Source organism: Gigantopelta aegis, chromosome 4 (genome assembly GCF_016097555.1).
Source record: "Gigantopelta aegis isolate Gae_Host chromosome 4, Gae_host_genome, whole genome shotgun sequence".
Lineage (NCBI taxonomy): Eukaryota > Metazoa > Mollusca > Gastropoda > Neomphalida > Peltospiridae > Gigantopelta > Gigantopelta aegis.
Window position 1 is genome coordinate 26,460,010 of NC_054702.1, and position 25,718 is coordinate 26,485,727.

General features: G+C 36.2%; 1 protein-coding gene across 3 annotated transcripts in view; it reads right to left on the reverse strand.

Moving 5' to 3' along the window:
* LOC121370288 overlaps nucleotides 1-21,612 on the reverse strand; it is a 40,226-nt gene extending 18,614 nt beyond the window's left edge. For 2 of the 3 annotated variants that reach the window (XR_005957663.1, XM_041495426.1), the window contains exons 1-5: nucleotides 20,157-20,243; nucleotides 11,952-12,639; nucleotides 5,955-6,074; nucleotides 3,604-3,717; nucleotides 626-778 (exon numbers count right to left, since the gene is read on the reverse strand). Coding sequence is in view for 2 of the 3 variants with exons in the window: in XM_041495426.1 (XP_041351360.1) it covers nucleotides 626-778; nucleotides 3,604-3,717; nucleotides 5,955-6,074; nucleotides 11,952-12,591 (1,027 nt within the window). In the remaining variant the exon portion in view is untranslated. Of the gene's footprint in view, nucleotides 1-625; nucleotides 779-3,603; nucleotides 3,718-5,954; nucleotides 6,075-11,951; nucleotides 12,640-20,156; nucleotides 20,244-21,559 lie in introns of those variants that run through there. The other variant, XM_041495427.1, reaches the window with a different exon arrangement.
* Nucleotides 21,613-25,718: the final 4,106 nt, after the last annotated feature.

Here is a 25,718-nt window from a genome sequence, read left to right on the forward strand (position 1 = left end):
TGTATCTCTAGGTGTTTGTTTTTCGATTCAAAATACATGTAGCTTGTAATTTTGAGTTGAAAAAATTGTTTTTGCCAAGTATTTTTGCTTGACAACAATCGCGGTACGTTGCAGTCATTTTCAGGGATCGACAGCTAATTTGATAATAAATTTGATTGTTTTACCAATAACAAAAATCACCAAATATTGGGATATGAATCGAAGTTAATTTTTTTGTTTTTTAAAATTCTGGTCAGAAAACCACTGTTATCGAGAATAATAGACAAAAATACTGGACAGCTGGCCAAAAATGCCAGTAAGTAAATGTGACTAGTTCGATTTTTTGCCTAATTTTAGTGAACATTAACTGATCTAAAATATCATAAAAATTATTAAAAGACACACAAAAATAACTTACCCATTCAAATATGAACTTTATTTTATGTATTTATAAATTATTTAAGTGAATATATGTCAGTAAAAATTATAAACTTGTACCCACTCAACATGGTTTTTGTCAAAAATTAATCCAGTAGTCTAAAGGTTAAATGAGAGTCCTCTTCCATGCAAGTCTTGCAAGACTCGGCCCATGCCCGAGTACTCAAGTAACCATGGAGACCCTATAGCTAGACTTAATCATTCTTACCAGGAAGGTTCTCAAGGTTGAAATAAACTTCGAGGCAGTCCTGCAGAATACCATGGATGTTGTATCTCCTGGTTTTAGGATCAACCTGTATCACGTTACGTCTCAGCAGAGGACTTAATGTCTGCTGACGGGTTTCACTAGAAGTATTATAACCTGTAAGGAAAAACATATACAGTCAAACTTTGTTATCATGATCTTGAAGGAACCTAACAAACAAGCTAAAACAAAATCAGTGGTTCGATATATACATAATAATTATTAGTTAAAATAATGCTGGGCTCAAGAGACAGATGTATGTACGATCATCTCATCTTCTATTTTGCTGAGTCAGAGCTCATAATGCTCTAAAATACATCTCAGAGGTCCTAATTTTCCACACACTGTCCCAAACCCTCCATTCACTCTGTGCTGTTTTATTTCCAGGAAGTCATATTTTTTCTTAGCAGGTTATAATTCCTATTTTGAGCCCTATAGCTGTAATGCCATATGGGGCAATTCCCTTACCTCAAGATTCTCTAGGATGACAAGATGACATTGGTCAGTAACTGTTTAACAAACACCCAGCAACGGACTAACACATACATGTACCCAGCAATGGACTAACACATACATGTACCCAGCAACGGACTAACACATACATGTACCCAACAACGGACTAACACATACATGTACCCAGCAACAGACTACCACATACCCAGTAACGGACTAACACATACATGTACCCAGCAACGGACTAACACATACATGTACCCAGCAACGGACTAACACATACATGTACCCAGCAACGGACTAACACATACATGTACCCAGCAACGGACTAACACATACCCAGTAACAGACTAACACATACATGTACCCAGTAATGGACTAACATATACTCAGTAATGGACTAACACATACCCAGTAACGGACTAACACATACATGTATCCCGTAACGGACTAACACATACCCAGTCTCGGACTAACACATACATGTACCCAGTAACGGACTAACACATACATGTATCCAGTAACAGACTAACACATACATGTATCCAGTAATGGACTAACACATACATGTATCCAATAACAGACTAACACATACATGTATCCAGTAACACACTAACACATACATGTATCCAGTAATGGACTAACACATACATATACCCAGTAATGGACTAACATATACTCAGTAATGGACTAACACATACTCAGTAACTGACTAACACATACCCAGTAACGGACTAACACATACATGTATTCAGTAACGGACTAACACATACATGTATCCAGTAATGGACTAACATATACTCAGTAATGGACTAACACATACCCAGTAACTAACTAACACATATCCAGTAACGGACTAACACATACCCAGTAATTAACTAACACATATCCAGTAATTGACTAACACATACCCAGTAACTGACTAACACATACCCAGTAACTGACTAACACATACCTAGGGTGTGCACTTTATGGTCGCCCGATCGCCCATGTCGAGTCAAAATAGCGTCGGACAAGTCAAAACCGTATCACGTGTCGCCCGCTTGGCAACCAAAAAAATTCTGCATATTGTATTATGTATCAAGATGCAAATAACTAATGTTTGTAAGAGATCGGAAAGTTATTTTTTATTTATTGTTTTCAACTGGTTTCTTATTAGTATCTGTGCAACCAAACCCATAATAGCAAACACTTCCCCAATATATCAAACAGTATAAAACCATTTGGAATCCCTCGGCCAGTTTTAATTATGTATTCGGAAAACCTCAGCCACGTAAATGTATTCGTAGGTTCAATCAGAACAACTCGTCACATTCCACTACGCTATGTTTAACAGAAAGATTTTGTTTATGAGCCTTACATTGTGTTGGAACGTTTTCGTTTCTTATGCAATATACCGAGTCTACTTTTCCAAACACCCAATCGTCATTACGAACGATGCCAACAACAATCATTCCAAGACAGAACCTTGGTAAAATATTCCACATGTTTGATTGTGTGGGTCCCTTGACAACATAATAATCATAATTTAATTACAACAATTTGAAATATAACTAAAACAAGTTCTGTTTCCTTCTATTGTGTTGTTATTATTTTTTTGTATGCTATGATAATGTTTTTAAAGTACAATTTAAGTAAGTTAATTTTTTTGTTTAACGAAATTCGGTCACGGGCCATTCAAACATTACAAACCCAGTAGTTGATCAACACATTACAGACCCAGTAGTTGATCAACACATTATATACCCAGTAGTTGATCAACACATTACATACCCAGTAGTTGATCAACACATTACATACCAAATAGTTGATCAACACATTACAGACCCAGTAATTGATCAACCCAGTAGTTGATCAACACATTACAGATCCAGTAGTTGATCAGCATATTACAGACCCAGTAGTTGATCAACACATTACAGACCCAGTAGTTGATCAACACATTACATACCCAGTAGTTTATCAACACATACATACCCAGTAACTGATCAACACATTAGATACTCAGTAGTTGATCAACACATTACAGACCCAGTAGTTGATCAACGCATTACAGATCCAGTAGTTGATCAACACATTACATACCCAGTAGTTGATCAACACATTACATACCCAGTAGTTGATTAACACATTACAGACCCAGTAGTTGATCAACACATTACACACCCAGTAGTTGATCAACACATTACAGACCCAGTAGTTGATCAACACATTACACACCCAGTAGTTGATCAACACATTACATACCCAGTAACTGATCAACACATTAGATACTCAGTAGTTGATCAACATATTACATACCCAGTAGTTGATCAACACATTACAGACCCAGTAGTTGATCAACACATTACACACCCAGTAATTGATCAACACATTACATACCCAGTAGTTGATCAACACATTACACACCCAGTAATTGATCAACACATACAGACCCAGTAGTTGATCAACACATTACACACCCAGTAACTGATCAACACATTACATACCCAGTAGTTGACTGGCCTCCACGTCTGTGAAGGATCCTGGGATGTATCCCAACACAGCAAGTCTCTGCTGGAATTCCCTTGTTAGCTGCTCAATAAACTTCCTGTAAACAGATCCTGGGAACAAACCAATGTATCCACATAATGAACATAACTGAATTTAATTTACTACATATTAATGTTACCCAAGACTATATTAAAGGGCAGTCATAGCACCCTGAGTGAATGTGACAATGATGATTACCAGTATTTGGCCCACTGATAAACATTTACTTTGATTTAAACTTAAAAACTGAAAAAAAGACGGAATGGGAAAAAGTATGAAGTTCTGGATCAACCTATATTGTCGTCTGGGGTAACATTAAACATTTTGTAGGTGACAGGTTGCTATGGCTGCCCTTTAATGTTGTATTATGGGTAACATTAAACACTGATACCTATTTATAGCCTCACTATATTTGAAAGACACCACTAGAGCACATTGATTTATTAATCATTGGCTATTGGATGTCAAACATATGGTAATTTTGACAGTCTTAGAAGGGAAACTCTAAATTTTTAAATTAGTATAGCAAGGTATCTTTTATATGTGCCATCCCATAAACAGGATAGCACATACCATCGCATTTGATATACCAGTTGTGGTGCACTGGCTGGAGCGAGAAATAGCCTAATGAGCCCACCGATGGGGATCGATCCCAGACCGACAGCGCATCAGTTGGGTGCTTTACCACTGGGTTACGTCCCCCACCCCTGCTTTGAAAGGTAACACACTGCAAGCAGCATTGCCAACTAATCTTTCCTGATGTCACCTGGCAACTTGGGATGTCATCCAATTAAAGTATCTAAAGCAGGCCATTGTTACACTGGATGTTTGTGGCAACATTAAAGAAATTCTACAATGTTCTAAGCCCATATTAATGACAAAGTTGTAATTACAATGCATTTTAATCATCATGAAAGAAATGTAGTGGAAGTTAATGTTACAATATTTCAAAATATGAGGAAACTAGAAGTTGGTTTGCATGACTTTTACCTATTGTCCGAACCAAATTGTTAACAACTACAAAAAATTACTCTCCTACCTTTAATTGCCGTTAGATTTCCTCCAAAGTTTGTCCAAACACAAATCGCAAAAAAAACACTACAAATATACAGATTCCACACACGAGACTGCAACGATGTTGCCGATATTGTATTTGCTGAGATTGCATAGGAAAAAATACATGCAGTTTTCTGCCGTCTGCCATGTTGCTTGTTTATGGAATACTCTTCAAGAGGGGTGAAAGCCTCCAAAGTATGTGACACAATTAATATGAAATTGATGATCTCTAGTGGTATCATTAAAATAATAATAATAATAATAATAATAAAAAAATAATAATATAACGTCATCACATTAGCTTTTATATCATAACATGTTATGACGTTAGATTAAGTCCTATCCTTTCACCCCTCTTGAAGAATATTCCATAAAAAGTCAAAATGGCAGCTGATACAAAATTACATGCTTTTTTCCCTATGCGCTCTCAGCTAAGTCGATATAGGTGACATGGTTATCATCTGGTATGTGGAATCTGTGTCATTGTAATGGGTTTTTCAAGATTTGTGTTTGGACAAACTTTGGAGGAAATCTAACGGCAATTAAAGGTAGGAGAGTAATTTTTCGTAGTTGTTAACAATTTGGTTCGGACAATAGGTAACCAATTGTTCGGTTATATGTGAATTATATTTGCATTCTGGTGAGTAACAAAATCATGATACATGTACTATATGCTCTGTACTACATTGATACTTTAAATGTACATGTATTTTAAAAAGTAGATTTGCTAATGATATTGTATTTTTCAATTATCCAAAATTATTTTTGAAAATATTGTGAAATAAGTTTCAACTGTTAACTTTAAAACGTAGTGCAGGACTCAAACTTTAGATTTGTCTCCCCACGGCAATTTTTTAAAGAACTGCTGTTGGTGAAACAGCCCACTGGCAATTTTGAGCCTGCCTATGACAATATTTTAAAAAGTGACATTTGCAGCCAATACATATGACTCAAGTTGGGTCATTTTGCTGTATGCATGAAGACATATTTCAAATGTGCAAATGTTAAATATTTGCAGATAATGTACACCAGGAGTGCACATTTTGCCATTGTTGAGGAGCTTTACCGACAGCAAAAAAGTGCCGTCAGTGATGCTCCATACCTACGACTATTTATATATCGGTGCTGTCATTAAGTTCGAGCTCTGTATTTATTCAGCATATAAACTATTGACATTTCATATGAATTCAAATTTGCAGACAGAACAATTCTTGTGAAATCTTGTTTTCACATAATTCTAGTGTTACCATACCAACTTGTTCCTCTGAAGCATAGCTTTCTGAACTGAGTGCTCTAAGTCTACACTGACTGAGGATGTCAACCATCTCTGCTGGAGTGAACGATATTCCTTCTGACTGGCTCAGCTCACATCCTGAGAGAGAAAGTGATCAATTATAAAGACAAGACAGAAAGATTTTACAGACAGACTGGAATATATATAATCAGAGAGAGATAGACGGCTTGAAAGATAGAAAGAAAGACATGCACACAGAGACAGACAGATGAAAGAAACTTTTTTTTTTAATGTTTTATTCAACGACGCACTCAACACATTTTATTAATGGTTATATGGCATCAGACATATGGTTAAGGACAAGGACCACACAGTTAGCAGGGCACAATATTTCACGCGAACCACCGTTCTGTTCGCGTGTCGGTTACGCAAACTTAAAATTACGCGAACTGCAAACTGGTTACGTCATGACCTGTAAACGTTCAGAAATTAAAACTTGCAAACTTCATGATTACAGGACGTTTATTCACGCAGACATACTACCCGGTACTAGTATTTCGACAAATGTTTTCTAAAGGCTGAATTTTAGATACTTGATGCACAGCAAATCTGTAAACGTTATATTTCAACAGTTGTAATTTGCAACCAGTATAAAGGAAATGTTCAGTATAGGGTCGAGCCAAAAGTTTTAAAGAAATGTGCTCAGACCGCTGGGGACGGCTAAATTATCTGCTATTTTATCTCTAAAGGAATATATATGTAGACATAATATTGGATTGCCTATAATTTTACATATGTTAAAAACAATTTTAACGTAAACAGGAATCCAAAAGTGTCACAAAAATTGAAAAATACTAACATCGCATAATGAGCTTTAAAAAAGCAAAACATTTGGAATGTCACTGTAGTATAGAAGTACCATCGATAAAGTGAAAGTAGCATAGCCACTGCAAAACGGAATCCCTCCAAATGATTATGTATATATTTCAAAGGCATTACGCAACAGTATGCATGTGCGTAATGCAAAGAAAAAAATCCGGGAATAGGTCGAGGCTGTCTGTAATTGTTCTATAAAATATCCTCTTAAAATTGACTCGAAAAAAAAAGATTACAAAAAAAAAAAAAGAAAAAAAAAAAGCTCAGATTGCATCTATAGACGTCCTGTTTCAAACTTTCACAGGGGGAGGCCCCCCGAATATCCCCGCTCGGGCACGCCTTTGGCATGCGTAATGCTAAGAAAATTTCTGGCTACGCCCCTGTATTTTGTCTCAGTACTGGAGCCGATTTTATAATATTGTTAACTTTAGCAAGCATTAAAGAATTTTTTTTTTCCTAAAATGTTTTCTTTTGTATTTGTTTTAACTTTACGTTTCAGCTAAAAACTATGTATTTAAAATATAATTTCAACGTAATTTTGAGGTAACCCTCGGGTTACGCAAATATAATTCACATAACCGAACAATTGGTTACCTAGGTAAAAGCCACGTGAACCGACTTCCGGTTCCCTCAGATTTCGAAATATTGTCCCCTGAGAGAGGAATCCTGCTATCGCCATTTCATGGGTTACTCTTTTCGATTAGCAGTAAGAGATCTTTTATATGCACCATCCCACAGACAGGGTAGTACATACCACAGCCTTTTAGGACCACACAGATGAGAGGATACCTGCTTCCACCATGCAATGGGCTATCCTTTCCAGTTAGCAGCAAGATATCTTTTATATGCAGTTCCCCACAGACAGGATAGTACATACCATAGCTTTTGTTGAGCACTGGGTGAAACAACTGAGAGAAAAACACCAATCTAATTAAAATTAGCTCCACGCGCGCTATTACATGTGGATCTAACACCAGCCAGTTGGAGCTCATGTCCACCAATCAAAACCTTACTTGCAGAATCCTGCCAGTGATTTAAAAATAATTTGAAAACATTCCGAATTATCCTGAGGGTATACGACATGTTTCGTGTGAATTACGAATGCCTTAAAACATGTTTTATTTTATAAAATAAATAATTTGTAATGTAAAACTAAAGACTAATTGTTTTTTGTTTTTTTATATAAATAAATAAATAATTTTTAATGTAAAATTGAAGACTGATAACCTACCCCGTACATATTGGTATGGTTCGCTGTACTGCGGCCACTAAAATAGACTCGCCCGATATTTTTAGAATTTGTATGCTCCCAAATAACGTTATAAAAGGCGAAGTGTGATTGGTCAATATTTAAATTATTTACAGACGAAATGTTACCTGGACATTGGGGACTACGCAGTGTTGTTAGTTTTAAATCACTGGCAGGATTCTGCAAGTAAGGTTTTGATTGGTGGACATGAGCTCCAACTGGCTGGTGTTAGATCCACATGTAATAGTGGAGCTAATTTTAATTAGACTGGAAAAACACAGACAGACAATAATAAACAGATATACACATAATTCTTTTCTCAAATTATCCCAGGAGGGATATCCTACCATCAACAATGTCAGGGGTCAAATAATAGCAAAAATGAGGGCACCAAGGCAAGTTGGAGAGGCACGAAGGCAAACCTTTCCTTCAAAAGGGGCATGAAGGCAACTTACATGTACTTTCTATCAAGTTGCTGAGACAAAAATTATATCACCTTATTGTTTTGGACTCTAATATTTATTTTTGATACAGATATATCCCATATTAATGTATTTTACAAGGTTAATGCTATATTTTCCTTAAATGCCCAATGTAGCAGATATGCTACATTATTACAAGTACATATACAAATTTACGAAAATTCAAAAATCAACATGGAAGTGTTCAATGTATACCTGTAAGTTGAATGAATATGATAAAAAAAAAAAAAAATATTTGGAGTACTTGGGCATAAATGAATGTGTCAAATATGCGGGCACAGCACAAGACTACTTCATCCTCCCTGCATCTTGTGTAGGACTGCCACTCTCTCGGGACTAGCTTGGCAGAATGAAACTTGTTCCTGATCACGTCACAATCATCATGTGTAGGACTGCCACTCTCTCGGGACTAGCTTGGCAGAATGAAACTTGTTCCTGATCACGTCACAATCATCTTGTGTAGGACTGCCACTCTCTCAGGACTAGCTTGGCAGAATGAAACTTGTTCCTGATCACGTCACAATCATCTTGTGTAGGACTGCCACTCTCTCAGGACTAGCTTGGCAGAATGAAACTTGTTCCTGATCACGTCACAATCATCATGTGTAGGACTGCCACTCTCTCAGGACTAGCTTGGCAGAATGAAACTTGTTCCTGATCACGTCACAATCATCTTGTGTAGGACTGCCACTCTCACAGGACTAGCTTGGCAGAATGAAACTTGTTCCTGATCACGTCACAATCATCATGTGTAGGACTGCCACTCTCTCAGGACTAGCTTGGCAGAATGAAACTTGTTCCTGATCACGTCACAATCATCTTGTGTAGGACTGCCACTCTCTCAGGACTAGCTTGGCAGAATGAAACTTGTTCCTGATCACGTCACAATCATCTTGTGTAGGACTGCCACTCTCTCAGGACTAGCTTGGCAGAATGAAACTTGTTCCTGATCACGTCACAATCATCTTGTGTAGGACTGCCACTCTCTCAGGACTAGCTTGGCAGAATGAAACTTGTTCCTGATCACGTCACAATCATCTTGTGTAGGACTGCCACTCTCTCAGGACTAGCTTGGCAGAATGAAACTTGTTCCTGATCACGTCACAATCATCTTGTGTAGGACTGCCACTCTCTCAGGACTAGCTTGGCAGAATGAAACTTGTTCCTGATCACGTCACAATCATCTTGTGTAGGACTGCCACTCTCTCAGGACTAGCTTGGCAGAATGAAACTTGTTCCTGATCACGTCACAATCATCTTGTGTAGGACTGCCACTCTCTCAGGACTAGCTTGGCAGAATGAAACTTGTTCCTGATCACGTCACAATCATCTTGTGTAGGACTGCCACTCTCTCAGGACTAGCTTGGCAGAATGAAACTTGTTCCTGATCACGTCACAATCATCTTGCCAAGTCGAAAAGATATATTGGTTAATATATTTAAAATTATTAATGTGTAAGTCACAAAGAATGTATTTATAAATGTTGTCAACTTAAAAACTGCTGTAAATAACATTATTTTTATGGACATTTTAGCACATTTTGTTTTACATCCTGGTAGAACTAATCTGTCACTTTGTGTGTCAACAAGCAGTCAGACTTCGCTAGATGTGATTTTTCATGTTACATTTTGTATCATTTCTAAATAATAAAATGCTGGATTTAAAAAAAAACAATATTCCAAAGGGCACGGTGACAAACCAGGTAATTAGGCAGCACAGCATTTTTCTTGACGTTAACTCCGCAAGATTTTAGGGCATACTCTGGAGTGCTAAATAAACGTACACCTATGTTTATTAAATTTGTGAAAAAATATTGGTGTCTACACTTATTCAGCACCCTACGCTTAATTACATCTGAAATTTTTTTAACCCCCTGCACTAATTTGGCTCCCAGCGCTTATTACAATTAAATTATCAAATAATTAGCCATGGTTACGTCCCCTAACCGCTTTTTATTTTTGGTGCGTTCCGCTAACAGCAGGCATGGCCGATGATCACAGATGTTTGTGAATCTTCAGATGAGATTTATGCATGCCAGCCCTTGGCATCCTAAATGTCCCCACCTATTCTTTAAAAATAAAAAATGATACAGGTAAAAATTAAGTTGATGAAATTGTGTTTTGTTATAATTCACCATGTGTTAAATATAGGAGATGAATCTAGCGAGCTGTCATCCACCCCGATTGTTTTGGTTTTCTTGCATGGAACTGCAATCTCATTTAAACATACAAACACACCTACAGTTTTAATGAATTGCGTGTGACAGTAACACAGTTGTAACAGTTAGGTAATAGAAACATTATGTTTATAGTGCGTCCCATGGGGAAAGCATTTTTTCATACTATAGAATTTACTACAAGTTATTTATTTCTGAGCCACTTGTTTTCTAAATTACACGTTCAACAATACTATATTTTTGTTATTTCCAAAACACCTTTATTTTTACTTTTACGTCAAACAAAACTGAAGCTATTTGCAAACAAAAACAAAAACACATTTTTATAGGATGAGACAGACTATATCACACAAACAAAAACACACACACACACACAATGTACGCACACACACACACACACACACACACAATGTACGCACACACACAATGTACGCACACACACACAATGTACGCACACACACACACACACAATGTACGCACACACACACACACACTGTACGCACACACACACACAATGTACGCACACACACACAATGTACGCACACACACACACAATGTACGCACACACACACACACAATGTACGCACACACACACAATGTACGCACACACACAATGTACGCACAAACACACACACACAATGTACACACACACACACACAATGTACGCACACACACACACACACACAATGTATGCACACACACACACACAATGTACGCACGCACACACACACACACACACAATGTACGCACACACACAATGTACGCACACACACACACACAATGTACGCACACACACACACAATGTACGCACACACACACACACACAATGTACGCACAGACACATACACAGAGACACACACAGAGAGACATACACATACATAGAGACACACACAGAGAGACACACACATACACAGACACACGTGCATATGCATACTTTCAAGATCTTACTACTGTTGTATTCTGTTTTCATTACTAGACAATTTCTACAATTTATCTAATTTCCACTCTATGCTAATTCTGCACTTTACTCTTAATCTTATTGGGTTCTTTAAAAATTTCCACACCCTACTTTTAATGGATTTTAGAAAATATTTATTAGGCACTTGAGAATAACGGCAAATAAGGAGGGCACCTAAGGCAATTGCCATCAATGCTGTGGTGAAATTAAAACCTTGTAATGCTTAGTGCAGAACCATTGTTAGACAGACACACAGACTACACAAGTTACAAACCTGCAATAGTTATGGCTAATGGAAGTCCACAACACAGTTCAACAATTTTTTCAAGGTATTCTCCAAAATCAACAAAAGGTGCAATGGACTTGATTAGCTGTGATCCATCTGTAGTGTTCATGGGAGGTAACTCTTGCCAGAAGAAAAATGGAAAGCCACGGGCAATTTTGGTCGTTGATGAAAAAATTATCCTAGTATTTTGACAAGTCGATATGATGGTACTGCAGGTTGATATAAACTCATCTTTCACTGTACTGTTCAAGCAGTCTTCAGCATTGTCAAATGACAGTATGTAGGCATGACGAGTGTCAGTGTTAATTTTGTCATACATCTGTAAGACCCAGTCATCAGCATCGTTCCAGACCTCATTGATGAAACCTAGCGGAAGCAAGATCTTCAAGCGAAGAGTCTCCATGGATGTGACACCCTGCAGGTCAACAGAGATGATTCTCAGGCTGCCGTCATCTCCAACATCAGACTGAAGTCTCTTCAAGAATTCCTTCACCGTCCTCGACTTGCCAACAGACTTCTGACCAAAGATTCCAAACACTCGGTTTCTCATCCAAGCACTGCACAATGAATTCAGGAAATCTGCTCTTCCAATGAACGGTTGATCAACATCCTCAGGGATAAAGTCCATCTTGGATAATTCTATCCTTGTAGCTACCAGTTATTTAGTCATTCTTTTCTGCAAAGGAAAAGGGTTTCTGGATCACATTTCATCTCAAAGTTTGAGTACAGTAAATTTAGATGTTTAAAAACAAAATTGTACTGAAGTTAAATAAAAAATAAAAATAGACTGCGTCCAAAGGGACGCACGTTTATGCAATATGGTGCATCCCATCCTTGATCGCTGCGTCAGGGACCCAGGACTCCGGGTCCGTGAGAACCCTGACAAACTGTATTCACACTGAAAACAATCTGACATTGATCTTCTTATATCCATCAATGGAAATCGGTGTCACATCGCATTCACTGTGATACTTTTAATGCAATCAGGCATCTGAAAATTGCCAGACCAATAGTTTTTTTCATTCGCGCATCACTCGCATAAGTAATGTTTGCATAACACATTTTTTGTTCGCGCATTGAATTTATGACATCACTTACATGATCATGACGGGTTTTTTGTAAAAACAAAATGAGTTACCTGAATTTGTTTTTGCATAACTAATAAATGGTGAACACAAATGTTCAATTCTCAGAGGCCTGCATTTGCACATCATTTTAAGCAGCACCTCGGTGGTGTCGTGGTAGGCCATCGGTCTACAGGCTGGTAGGTACTGGGTTCGGATCCCAGTCGAGGCATGGGATTTTTAATCTAGATACTGACTCCAAACCCTGAGTGAGTGCTCCGCAAGGCTCAATGGGTAGGTGTAAACCACTTGCACCGACCAGTGTTCCATAACTGGTTCAACAAAGGCCATGGTTTGTGCTATCCTGCCTGTGGGAAGTGCAAATAAAAGATCCCTTGCTGCTAATCGGAAGAGTAGCCCATGTAGTGGCGACAGCGGATTTCCTCTCAAAATCTGTGTGGTCCTTAACCATATGTCTGTCGCCATATAACCGTAAATAAAATGTGTTGAGTGCATCGTTAAATAAAACATTTCTTTCTTTCTTTCATTTTAAGCAATTCATAGAATCATACATACCCGGTAAATTGTTATAAAAAGTGATGTCATCATAACATCATTTAAGAGGCTACACTGTAATGAACTGTGTTTTCATTAAATTAACGAAGTTAAGCATCCACACAGCAAATAGGATCTATACATTTTTGTTGAGTCATTATAGAAACAGTCACTTAAAAACTGTAATATCTCAAACAGTAAACATATTTTATTTAAAGAGGTATCCTGATATATTCATCAACAGTGCTTATTTTATTAAAGGGGCTGTTCTGAGTTTACAGCCATTGTAATATTTTTTATTTTTTTTTAAAGTCTGATACTTTGACATAAAAATTCAAATGTGTTTCAAACAAATGGTTCCGGGTTCATATTTTGCCACAGCAATAATGACTAAAGTGCTGTCGGAAATAGAATAAAAATGATTTTCATCGATTATTTCTTTCATATTAAACTGACAAGTAAATATTTTGTAAATACCCATTCAATGATACTCTACCTAATTTAGCATTTACTTGTTTGGGCTCTCATTGATGTACAAGTTGGTGTTTACTCTTAAAATTAAACTAAAGATGTTATTAAACAGGTTATTAGTGACCTTTATTGGAACAGACTATAACACATTTTGATCGATATGTGTCAATTTCATTTACCCTTAAACAAACTTTTAATTTAAAACTGCAAGTTAACTGATTATTTTGAATTGCAGCATAAATTATTAATTATGACAAGCATATTTATTGAATATAAATTCAATATAAGTACATTAGAAATTTACACAATCTTGCAACAATGTAAAGGTGCTATATCATAGTTATACAGGGGTTTCCCTAGAGCGATAAGCCGGCACGGCCCGTGCTCCCTTAGCCAGCCACGTAAGCGCCTTCATGTCTGGTAAGCGCCTTAACTGCAGGACCGTGTCGGCTTAATTTGTAACATGTATACAAAACAATGGAGCTGTGATCCGTAACGTCATTCACCACACATTATCGCACTTCCATTTGGTATCTCTGCAATTCTTTAGATGTTCACTTTGAGGTCCATTGATCGCACCGTTTTAATTGTTGGCGGGCTTGTGCTGGTCACGTGGTACAGGTGATCGGCTACTACTAATCCGCCAGATAACTGCTTGTTGTAATAATGTCTGTATGCTTGGGAATTACGCATCAAGACAAATCAAAGAAAATACCTATTAATTGAATAAACATCTTTGAAGGTGAAATTCTTGAGTAAAACATGTCACCATTAATCCTGGTATATATTTACCATATCGAAACCGTAACTACGTTGTTATTTGCTAAAATGAACGGTCACGGATCGACCAAAAAAATAGCATAATAGCGATCTCACGACCGGTAACGAGAAACGGTCTTATCCAGAATACAGCGTATGCCTTATGATGTTTGCTAATTTTAATAATCAAGGTTATTAATTTTAACGGCATGCATTCGACATGTATGACAGCAATGTGACGGTGATTCAATGTCTGGAAGATATGTAACTTGCTATTTTAATTTTGTAGTCTTTGAACCAAAGTAATAAAAACAAACCGACAATGCATGTCAATTTGAATACAAATGCCAGTTCAGGGCCGAAATTCAGGGCCGAAATACATGTCGGCTATCCCAAGGGCTGAGTTCAGCCAGACCGAGCGAAAACAAAACGTTCGTTGGCTGAACTGAGGAAAGCTCTCGGCGTAATATACGTCACGCTTCAGTCAGCTGACACCCACGTGTCAAGAGACAACGTTGCGAACATTAAACAATACGATTACACAGATGTATATCTTGATGTAAATTTGTAGAAAAACAATAGTTGTTTGCATCAATGAATACCAACTGCAGTTTCGGTTATTTCCTTTGTCTTTGTTAATTTTGTACCTTTGGTCGTGAGCATGCATGCAGATTGCGATCGCGGGAAATGAACATGCAGTATTTATTCAAATTGCATTTAAAACGTACACTAAATTAGTTTACAATAATCATATTTGTTAGATAATGCTAGATATATATTTGTGAAACTGTGAGGTGACATTTAATAAGTTAGCTGGATTTTAAAAAGACCGTACAATTTTCTTTTATTAACGTTTTTAAAAAATATATAAATGGAATATACTGTGAAGTCAGCATTCTTAGCTTAGGTATTTTACAAGCAGAAATGACAATAAGCATTTAACACGACTCTGAAATCAACAGCAACAACATGGTGCAAATTATGAAATTGTTGTGGGTGGGGAATTGATGGGTTATTTAAAAAAAAAAAACCATGATTTAATGGATTGAAGGCAAACACTTAACTGTTCTCAATCCACTACCCCACTTCTTTTGGCTTGATTTTTGTGTTATAATGATGCTAAATATGTAAGCGCCTTAAAAAAATCCTGGGGAAAGGCCTGTTATATGCGAGCTGTGATAAAGATAAAAATGTATTTTCTACCAGTAGATAAAAGTATTTCCTATAATCATTTATGGGCATATTGTTAAAGGTGTCTTCTTTAAATGTTAAATCAGTGTTTTATTTTTAAAAAAAGAGAGAAAAAAAGAGAAAGATTTGCAATAATTGTCATTGTGCAACACTGAGATAGCACTTTTAATACCAGTATAATGGATCACTCATAATAGTTCTTGACAGTTTTGCTAAAAAGTTACTTATAAATGACTACAAATATTTAGTTTTGGAGGGGGATATGGGTAAACCATCATCAGAAACAGTCCCTCATATATTGTAACAGCAATGAAATTGACACATTGACCAAAATGTTTTATAGTCTGTTCCAATAAAGTGCACAAATCACCTGTTTACTGACATTTTTCTTTTAATTTCAAGAGTAAACACCACCTTGAACATCAATGAGCGCCCAAACAAGTAAATGCTAAATTAGGTAGACTATCATTAAATAGATATTTACAAAATATTTACTTGTCAGTTTAATATGTAAGAAATAATCGACGAAAATCATGTTTATTCTATTTCCGACAGTACTTTAGTGCCATGGTTGCCCCTGAATCCTTATACTTGCTGTTCTCCGAAAATTGAACATATTGTCAATGGCAAGAAAAATGCTGTGATACCTTTTCTCAGGGAACAATATTTCACGAGAACCGTTGTTCTGTTCATGTGTCGGTTATGCAACTTTAAAATCACAAGAACTGTCAATTGGTTATGTGGTGAACAATTACATTCTAAAATTAAAAGTACCATATATATCAGTAATAGAAGTGAAAATCAATTTGTTTTTAAATACATTTGAACCACCAATGTAGCATAGAACTGTAGTTCAATTGTTCTATGATGAGGTAGTTCTAGCTGATCGGTTAAAAGAACTATATTCACATAACCGAACAATCGGTTACCTAAGTAAAATTCACGAGAAGGGCCATTCCATGGTAATTATTTAAGCCAGGACGTGACATTCTAACACTTATGATCTCCTTCACTAAAAATTCTTTTTAAATGGAAATATAGTAGTATAAGCATGTCAGGACTAATTTTGTTTTTGTAAAAAAAAATGACTTATAAAGTGAAAAGTAAATGTGCCAGGACGTGATGAAAATGGACATCACTTTTTTAACACTGCAGTAAATTCCAAACCTCTGCTCTCCTGACAGAATGTTTGCTTATTGAAATACACTGTTTAACACAATATCCAGTCTATTTCTAAATGCTGTATAGCAATTTACTAAAAAAATATTCTTTTTGATGTAAAATGTCCTTTTTCAAATTTCAGTACGTGCCAGGACGTGACGAGCCAGGACGTGACTTTTTGTCCAGTTCACTTACACAACTAATAAATGACATGTATATCAAATACTACAAATGAAACACTTTTAATTTATGAAATCAATGATATTTACTTGTTTTAAGTGTTTTTATTATCAAAATAAGTGCATAAAATCCCAATTAATTGAACTGTCGTTGTGCAAAATAAAAGTTCTCATACAATATTCATATAATATACTTTTATAACCAGAGACCATACTGTCAACAACATTGTTTATCCTGATGTTGCTAAGTCTGGTAATTTTTGTCTTACCTTTACATTACAATACATGTACAAACTAAAAAGATGAAGTATAGGTATAACTTTTTCGTTGGCTGTGGCATAAACTTTTGCATTTAGCTCAACATTGATTGTACAAATGTAGCTACATTTCTCATAAATTACATGTCCTGCATCAGTAAAGATTCATTTATAGTTCTATCTATGAATGTTCACCTCAGTGCACGTCAACATTTGTTTTTCAACTTTATTATTTTAAAATTTAAAAAAATAAATTAAAGTTTAATATTTTTTTAATGTTGTAAAAACATTTTTAACATGTATTGAGATAGATATCTATATCTACAGATACACTATCAATGACACTGAGTAAGTTTATGGTAGGCCAGACATTTAATTCTGTAGAATTTTTGCAATTTACCATATATTTTGCTTTTTGTTTGTATTTTTATGATCATATGATTTAATTGGAATACAAAATATGAACCCCAGTTGGTACAGAAATTATAGTTTTTGGACAGTTTCTTCTTTCTGTTCATCATTATCTGATAGGCCAAACTATCAACAATGTATATTAATATAAACTGTTGATGGATGACAATAGCAAAAATCTCAACGACACAACTGATTTGAATGACCCCAACCCAAGTTTTATCTTCCACATATATCTTTATCAATTACATCCTTCACTGGAGAAATGTTGGTTTATATATTCCAAATCATGTTTGGATACCTGTCTCTGCCAAGGAATAAATGTAAGATTTTAGCAGCACATTGTATTTGAACAATTCTTTGACACAATATTTATTGTATTTGTACACCAATTTGGAACATTTAGTACAAGTACAATATTCTTTAAATTGGTGGATTATCAATAATTCACTGTGTGGTCAAAACATAGAGGCAATAGAATTAATTGATAATAGTATTTTTGTATCTACATAAATCCATGTTAAATATCTGAACATGCTCCCCCGAACGTCCAGTTTCTCTGTTTCTGATTCTTAATGGTGAGAGCAAAAATATTGAAAACAAAAGTAATTTCTTTTAGGTACATGTGCATTATCTAGTCATTTTTGCCAATTTCTCTATATATAGAGATATAATACATTTTTAATCTTTACTCAATTTAACATGCCATCTTGAATGTCACGTCCTGGCTCAAAGTTTGAGGTGGTTATTTTAATCATTTAATGTACAACCAGTCATCATTATACCTTTTATTTGTACTTGGAACATTGAGAAAAAGGAGAATTAAAAAGGATTTTTATTTCTGAAAAATAGTTTTTAAATAAAACTAACTTTTATATGTCAAATCAGCCAGGATGTGACATTAAATATTTTGAAAAATAATTTAATATACTAATTATGATATGAAAGAAAGGAAAGTAGTATTTTCATATGTAGTATATTTTAGATATGATGCTTAATTACCAAATTTATTTTTTCAAATAAAACTGTCATTAAAACCCATAAAACATAAGTAAATTGGCAATAAAAGTATATTTGTATACATGTGCTTAAGGGTGTTAACTTTAAGCTATAATATAAACTTAGTTTAACAGATCATTTTGAAATTTCCACACCCATGGACCAAATACCACGGAATGGCCCAAAACTGACTTCTGGTTACCTTAGATTTCCTGGTACACATGTATATGCCAACATGTCCTTCCCATACATAATTCCATATTGTATATACAGACCCACATACCAGTTGTTTTGCCATGTTATTTATTGCACAAGTTTATAGTGTGCAAGAATATTATACCACGAGACTGTGTAGCTTGGTTAATGCAATCTTTTAAAAATTTTGCCCGATTTTAGTCAACATTAACTGATCTAAAATGTCATAAAAATTAGAAAAATGTACAAAAATAATATTTACCTATTCAAATATGAACTTTATGTACTTATTTAAGGATTGTTTGTTATTTCTTTTACATTCATCCACAAACTGTGTGAATCGGCAAAGCCGTTCTCACATAATTTTGCAGATAATTTTTCGTGTTCATACCCTGATGAACATAAAAGAAATAACAGAAATTAATACCTGCTAATGATAACATTAAACGTTCATACTTTATTTTGAATTCTTTTTGGTCCATAAACAATAACGCTCAATAAGATAAAATGATGTCATCAGACATGACGTTCCCTGATGACGTAATTTTTGAGTTCATCGAGAATTGAACAAACTCCCGTTGCTACGTCTTGACCAATGGGATGAAGTTAAATATTGTAATGAATGTAACAGAAATTTAATTATAAACATTTTAAGTGAAAATATAAGTAAAAGTTATGTGTACCCCCTCAAATAAAAAATAATAATAAAAAAATCAACGTCAAAAATTAATCCAGTAGTCAGTTGGTCAAGGCGTTTATACCTTAGCAAAACGCTTACTTGCACAGCTAAGGCGCCGCGGGCCGCTACGCTAAGTCGACCTCTGGCAGAAGTTGTGGTGCATGACACCTATATTCCTCAAAATATTATGTACTGAACCTTCCAAAAAAAACTAAATTAAAATAGGTTTAGCTCATCACTTGAAAACAATATTGCAACTCATAAAAAATTACCTTATCACGCGGCACAAAACTTGAAAGGAAGCACTTTTAACTTTTCCAGGAAGTAAAAATACTTAAGTTGAAGGACGAGCCTTTTCACACCCATTCATATATCCATCCACTGATCCAGTGAGTTCACAACAACATAATATTATATTTATATACAAACACTGCTTGGCCCTCAACACAAATGTTCTGACATTTGATGTACACACAAAACAAAATATGTGTTTCTACACCTATCATGTCAAAACCACAATTCTACTTGCCAAACTTGGTACTAACTTCACGGGCAAAGCAGGGGAGCCACCTGCAATTACTTAGTTTCAGTTTCACTTCTTGTTCGAGCCTAATGTGTTGAGGTTCCAATGTACCAAAGCAATTTCTATTGCCGATATGTTATCGTTTACTGATAAAACTGATTTTCTTTCTTTCTTTCTTTCTTTTACAAGCTATACCAATAGTCCATTCATATCACTGATATCACTGATATAAGCAGCGTATCAACACAGACAGGTAGTTCACCAAACAAATACAAATCCATCCTCCAACAAAATTGTGGTTTTTTTTGTAAATAACTTCAGTTTGATTTGACGTAAGAAGAAAAATAATTTAAAGTGTTTGGAAATAACAAAATAATAATAATAATAATAATAATAATAATAATAATAATAAATAATAATAATACAATTTGTGTGCAATTTAGAAATCAATCGGTTAAGAAATAAATAACTTGTAATAAATTCCATAGTATGAAAAAAGGCACTTCCAGTGGGACGGACTATAAATTATAAAAGGTTGCACATGACATTTACTCTACCTGCAAAAATCCAGGGGTGGGGGTCTACATTACACCAAATAAAACTGACATAAGCTGCATATCAACACACCAGGCAGTACACACACACATACACACACACACACACACATACATACATAGAAAGTGTAACTTTTATGTCCCTGCACAATTTCTTTTTTATTTATATATAGAAATAGAAAACTAAATTTGTTGTCTTTGTAAGGGAAACGGAATTAAGTTGTGTTCAAAATAGGTGATATGTATTTATGTTTTTAATAATTAATGTTTTATTATATGGAATATAGATTTGTTGATTTGGCAATATTTTGGGTATTGTAATTTGGTAATATATTTTGTAATTAGTGTAGATTAAGTTGGGTATTAATTAAGCATTGGCTGAATTATTATTATTATATTAAAGTTAAATTATTTAAGATTGTTATTTTGAGAAGTCTTGAGTAGACTATATTAAGGGGCAAGTACTCTATATCGAGGTCTTACTTGGGAGATGACCTCAGACCACAATTAATTTCACTATGTATTCTCATGTAGCCCCAGTGGCTGTAGCACTTTTATTAATTTCACCAGGCAATTAGCATTTCACGGGAAACATTACCTGCCTGGGCCCATTGAACACTCGAAAGGACGACATCTGTTGTCCAGCTCTTTTCCGCGTTATATCAATGTGAACAAACACACGTGGGCTAAGGGACCGAATCACACCCATTTCTCTGCATTTTACACAAATTTTGCATGACTTCAATGTGCTCTGGGGGACATTATGCAGTATCCAGTGTAAACCAAGTGCACATATTCACTAACTGCATCCTCTCACCTGTCAAACCCAGTGTAACAATCCAGTATACTAAGCAGCTCCCCAGCCATTAATCACATCACAAGAAAACTATATTTTCTCGCATTAACTTCCGTATTTTGGACAACCAAATGGGTGGATAACTCTAGTCTGAGGCCTATCAGACCAAAATTGTTTTCACCATGACACTCAAACTCACATATGGCATTTAAATACATATGTCAAGTTGCATACAGGCAATAAAAAGAATATTTGATACCAAATATGGCTATTGGAGCCTGTGAAATGGGGGACTGCCTGTGCCACAAAAGGCGGCAATCTGCGTCAAATTATTCCCAATAGTGCAATAACTTTAAAAGTTACAGACATTTTTCTGAACAACAAAAAGAAACTTGCTCCTTATTGTGTTCTCTGCAATTGAAATATAGCAGTTGGCAGGAATATGATTTTTTCAACAAAAAAAAACAATTTAATTTAAATTGATACATTTTCAAAAAAAAAAATTCCCACAAAGTTCTCTTTTTAAACAAAATTTAATCTTTAAAACTGTAAAATTTTGGATACTGCACACAGTCAATATATGCCAATTACAAATTAGGACTGCTCGAGTGTCATTCTGGTGAGGGTAATTAGCAAGGTGTCTGCACACCGTAACAGGTCACACCTGAATGCAGAGGACAGGGCACCAGTCTGCAAAGATGCAGTACCGAATACACAGTGAACAAAAAAAAGCTGTCAACTGCCACTGCACTGAAATGTTTTAATGCATCAGAACTGAAAGTGACATCACACATGAACATATATAAGGGTGGACATGCATACCACAATAAGTATTTCACTGTTTTATACACTACGAGTCACATCCATGGAAGGCAATACAAGACGAAAGACACAGTTCAAGAAGGGACATGCACCTTGGAATAAGGGTGCAACTCTGCTGCATGAACATGCAAGTCCAGAATCTCACACTGAGAAGTTGCGACCAGTAGTCCGGATGAATATAGACGAGTTTGCCTTGGTCACGAAGTCGAGTTCCACTTCAGCCACCATATCCACTCCAGATTGCGAAGGTGTGTCACAGCCAGTCCGCCTGCTACGTCCCATACGAGTACATGTACTGCGTCTGAAATGAAAGAAGAACAACAGTGTAAAGACAAAGAAGGCATGAGAATAATGGACAATGACAGAATGGTAGATGCATGGAATGCAGCTTTCAGATACCACTCAACAGCTTCCCCTGAGTGCGACGAGCCTGAAATGCAAATATTAAAAGAGGTTAAGTGGGGTCTTTGTTGGAAAGTCACACTACACTGTGTGAATTGTGACTTCACTGCTCCTGAAAGCAAATTGTACAATGAGGTGAAGACAAATAAACCTGGCCCAAATGCAGCAAAAACTAATGTGGGTCTTGCTATCGGTCTCCAAGATACTCCCGTCGGCAATACGAGAGCGAGAGTGCTATTGGCAGGCATGGACATTCCACCACCGTGTCGGAGCAGTATGCAGAGAACATCATACAAGGTATCAACGGCTGTAACAGATCTAAATGAAAAAGATATGGCACAAAAAGTTGAGCTACTGAAAGACATTAACATGAAACGTGGAAATGAACGTGATGAAATTAACATAGCCATGGATGGGAGATACAACTCCACGACAATAACAAGTCGGAAGAAACCGGGCCAGAATGCATCACAAGCTATAGGACTTGCGTGTGAAACAATGACTGAAAGAAAATTCATTGTAAGTGCCTGCTTCCAGAATAAACTTTGTTGGACCGGAGCCTGGTTAAGAAACAAAGGTATTCATGTGACGTGTCCCGGTGGTCATCCTGACTGCACAGCAAACTTGCCGCCATTTGCTCCGCTGTCGGAATACGAGATGGGAAAAGATATCGGAACAGACTTGGCTCTACAAGGTATTCTCATAAAATACGTCACAACAGATGGAGATTCCAGATCATCTGCTGGAGTTGGTAGTGCTTTGAAACTTCTACATCCAATGTGGAAAGTGCAGCGGCTAGCCGATCCAACCCACTTAGGTCAGAGTCAGTTTCGTAAGTGTTACAAAGCTAACTTCAGTCCTGACATGTTTACTGGGTACACCCGTGAACAAAAGCGTGAAGCACAGAAGGTATTCAGCCAGGATATGAAAGCAAGGTGCAGTTTAATTCTTAAAGAACTGATGAAACTACACACTGGTAATATCGGTGTACTGAAACGAAACTTACCAAAGGTCCTGCAATCGACACTTTCGTGCTACGGTGGTGACTGTTCAAAGTGTTCGCGGTACTCGGTCGTCTGCAGTGGAGGAATAACGAACAACTGGTGGCACCGATCCATGTTCCTCGGTACACACAGAATCACAGAGCTGAATATGAATGAAAATGACAAATGTTAGTACTGGAACTTCTGAAGATTAAACTAAGTATTTCAGCTGTAGAGCAAATGAAACTGTATACAGACACACAGAAATGTGAGGCTGCGAACCGTTCTCTCAGTGTTTCCTTACCTAAGAATGTGAACTATTCACGAACGATGACTGGGAGAGCTGCATCCACCATCCACAGGCTGAACAACGCCCCCGGGAACATCCATGATAGAAAAGTGCAAGTACTGTGGCATCGAACTGTCAGCTCGGGTGAGGCGTTCACTGCGTCAGATGGACAAAGAGTCGGACTATCAAAAAAGATATCAAAACAATCCACAGGTGATTAAAAGGCACTTAGTCCAGCAAGGAAGTAAAATTAGAGATCACTTACGATATAAACATTTGCACAGAGATCAACAAGCTGACTACAAGAAAGGATTATTAGATATTGACAGTCAAAGAAAGGACAACTCCTGTGACCACAGTTATTCAAAGTAATTTTTGTCACAAACCTTCAAGTGATACATATAATATAGGAACTATCAGTTTGCATGATAGGATTTCTGCTGTGGATATGAACCCTAGACATTGAAGACTGACTTTAAACAATAAAAAATAGTAATGTGAATAAATGTATGCTTTTGAATAAATGTATCATGTGATATTTATATGTGATATTTATATGTGATTTTATGACATAAAATATTTCTTTAAATTAAACTTTGTTATTGTTTTACATTCTTATATGTTATGCATTCTGAGATGCAAGAGGCAGGGAGGGTATTGTCCATGTCCCTGACAGACATCCGGTTCACACATTGTATGCGCGAGCTGTTAATTGCATGTGGCTCAGCAGATAAGTGATCTTTAAACATACAAAGACGGTTATGGCACAGGTGACTGATGTCACTGCCATCTATGTCCATCTCCTTATTAAAGACCATGAAACTTAATCTGTGAGCATTTACTGTACGATACTGGCCTGTGATTGGTGATTTGAACTTAATAGCACCATATCCATTTGGTCTGGGAGGCCCATTCCACATTATACATTCACCATTTGGCCCAGGATCACATTTTGAAAAAATTACCCTCTGGTATTTTTGATAAAAAGCCTCCATTTTCACTTGTTTCAATTAGCTCAATTACTCAAAGTGAGGCCCTCACAGGGTGCAGGGATACATTCTGATTGAAAAGAATGACCTATGACCTGATAGGGGTACAATGCATGCTGAATTATGTCATAATTTGTGAAATTACAAATTTTGAAAATATAAATATAATAAAATTTAATTTAATTTAAAGAAATAAAAATATTCATCACCCAAACTGATAACTTTCAGATTTCCACCTATCTGCACAATTATCATGTACATTTTGAGTGCTGTAACTGGCATAATTACCTCACAATTTGGTATCAAAGTGTGTCACCCTGTGTCAAACATCATTGAAGAAATCCTCCATATTGACTTATTTGACCTTAACCTTCAAAGTGAGGCTCTCATAGGGTGTAGGGATACAGCCTGATTGAAAAGAATACCTATGACCTGATAGGGGTACAATGCATGCTGAATTATGTCATAATTTTGTG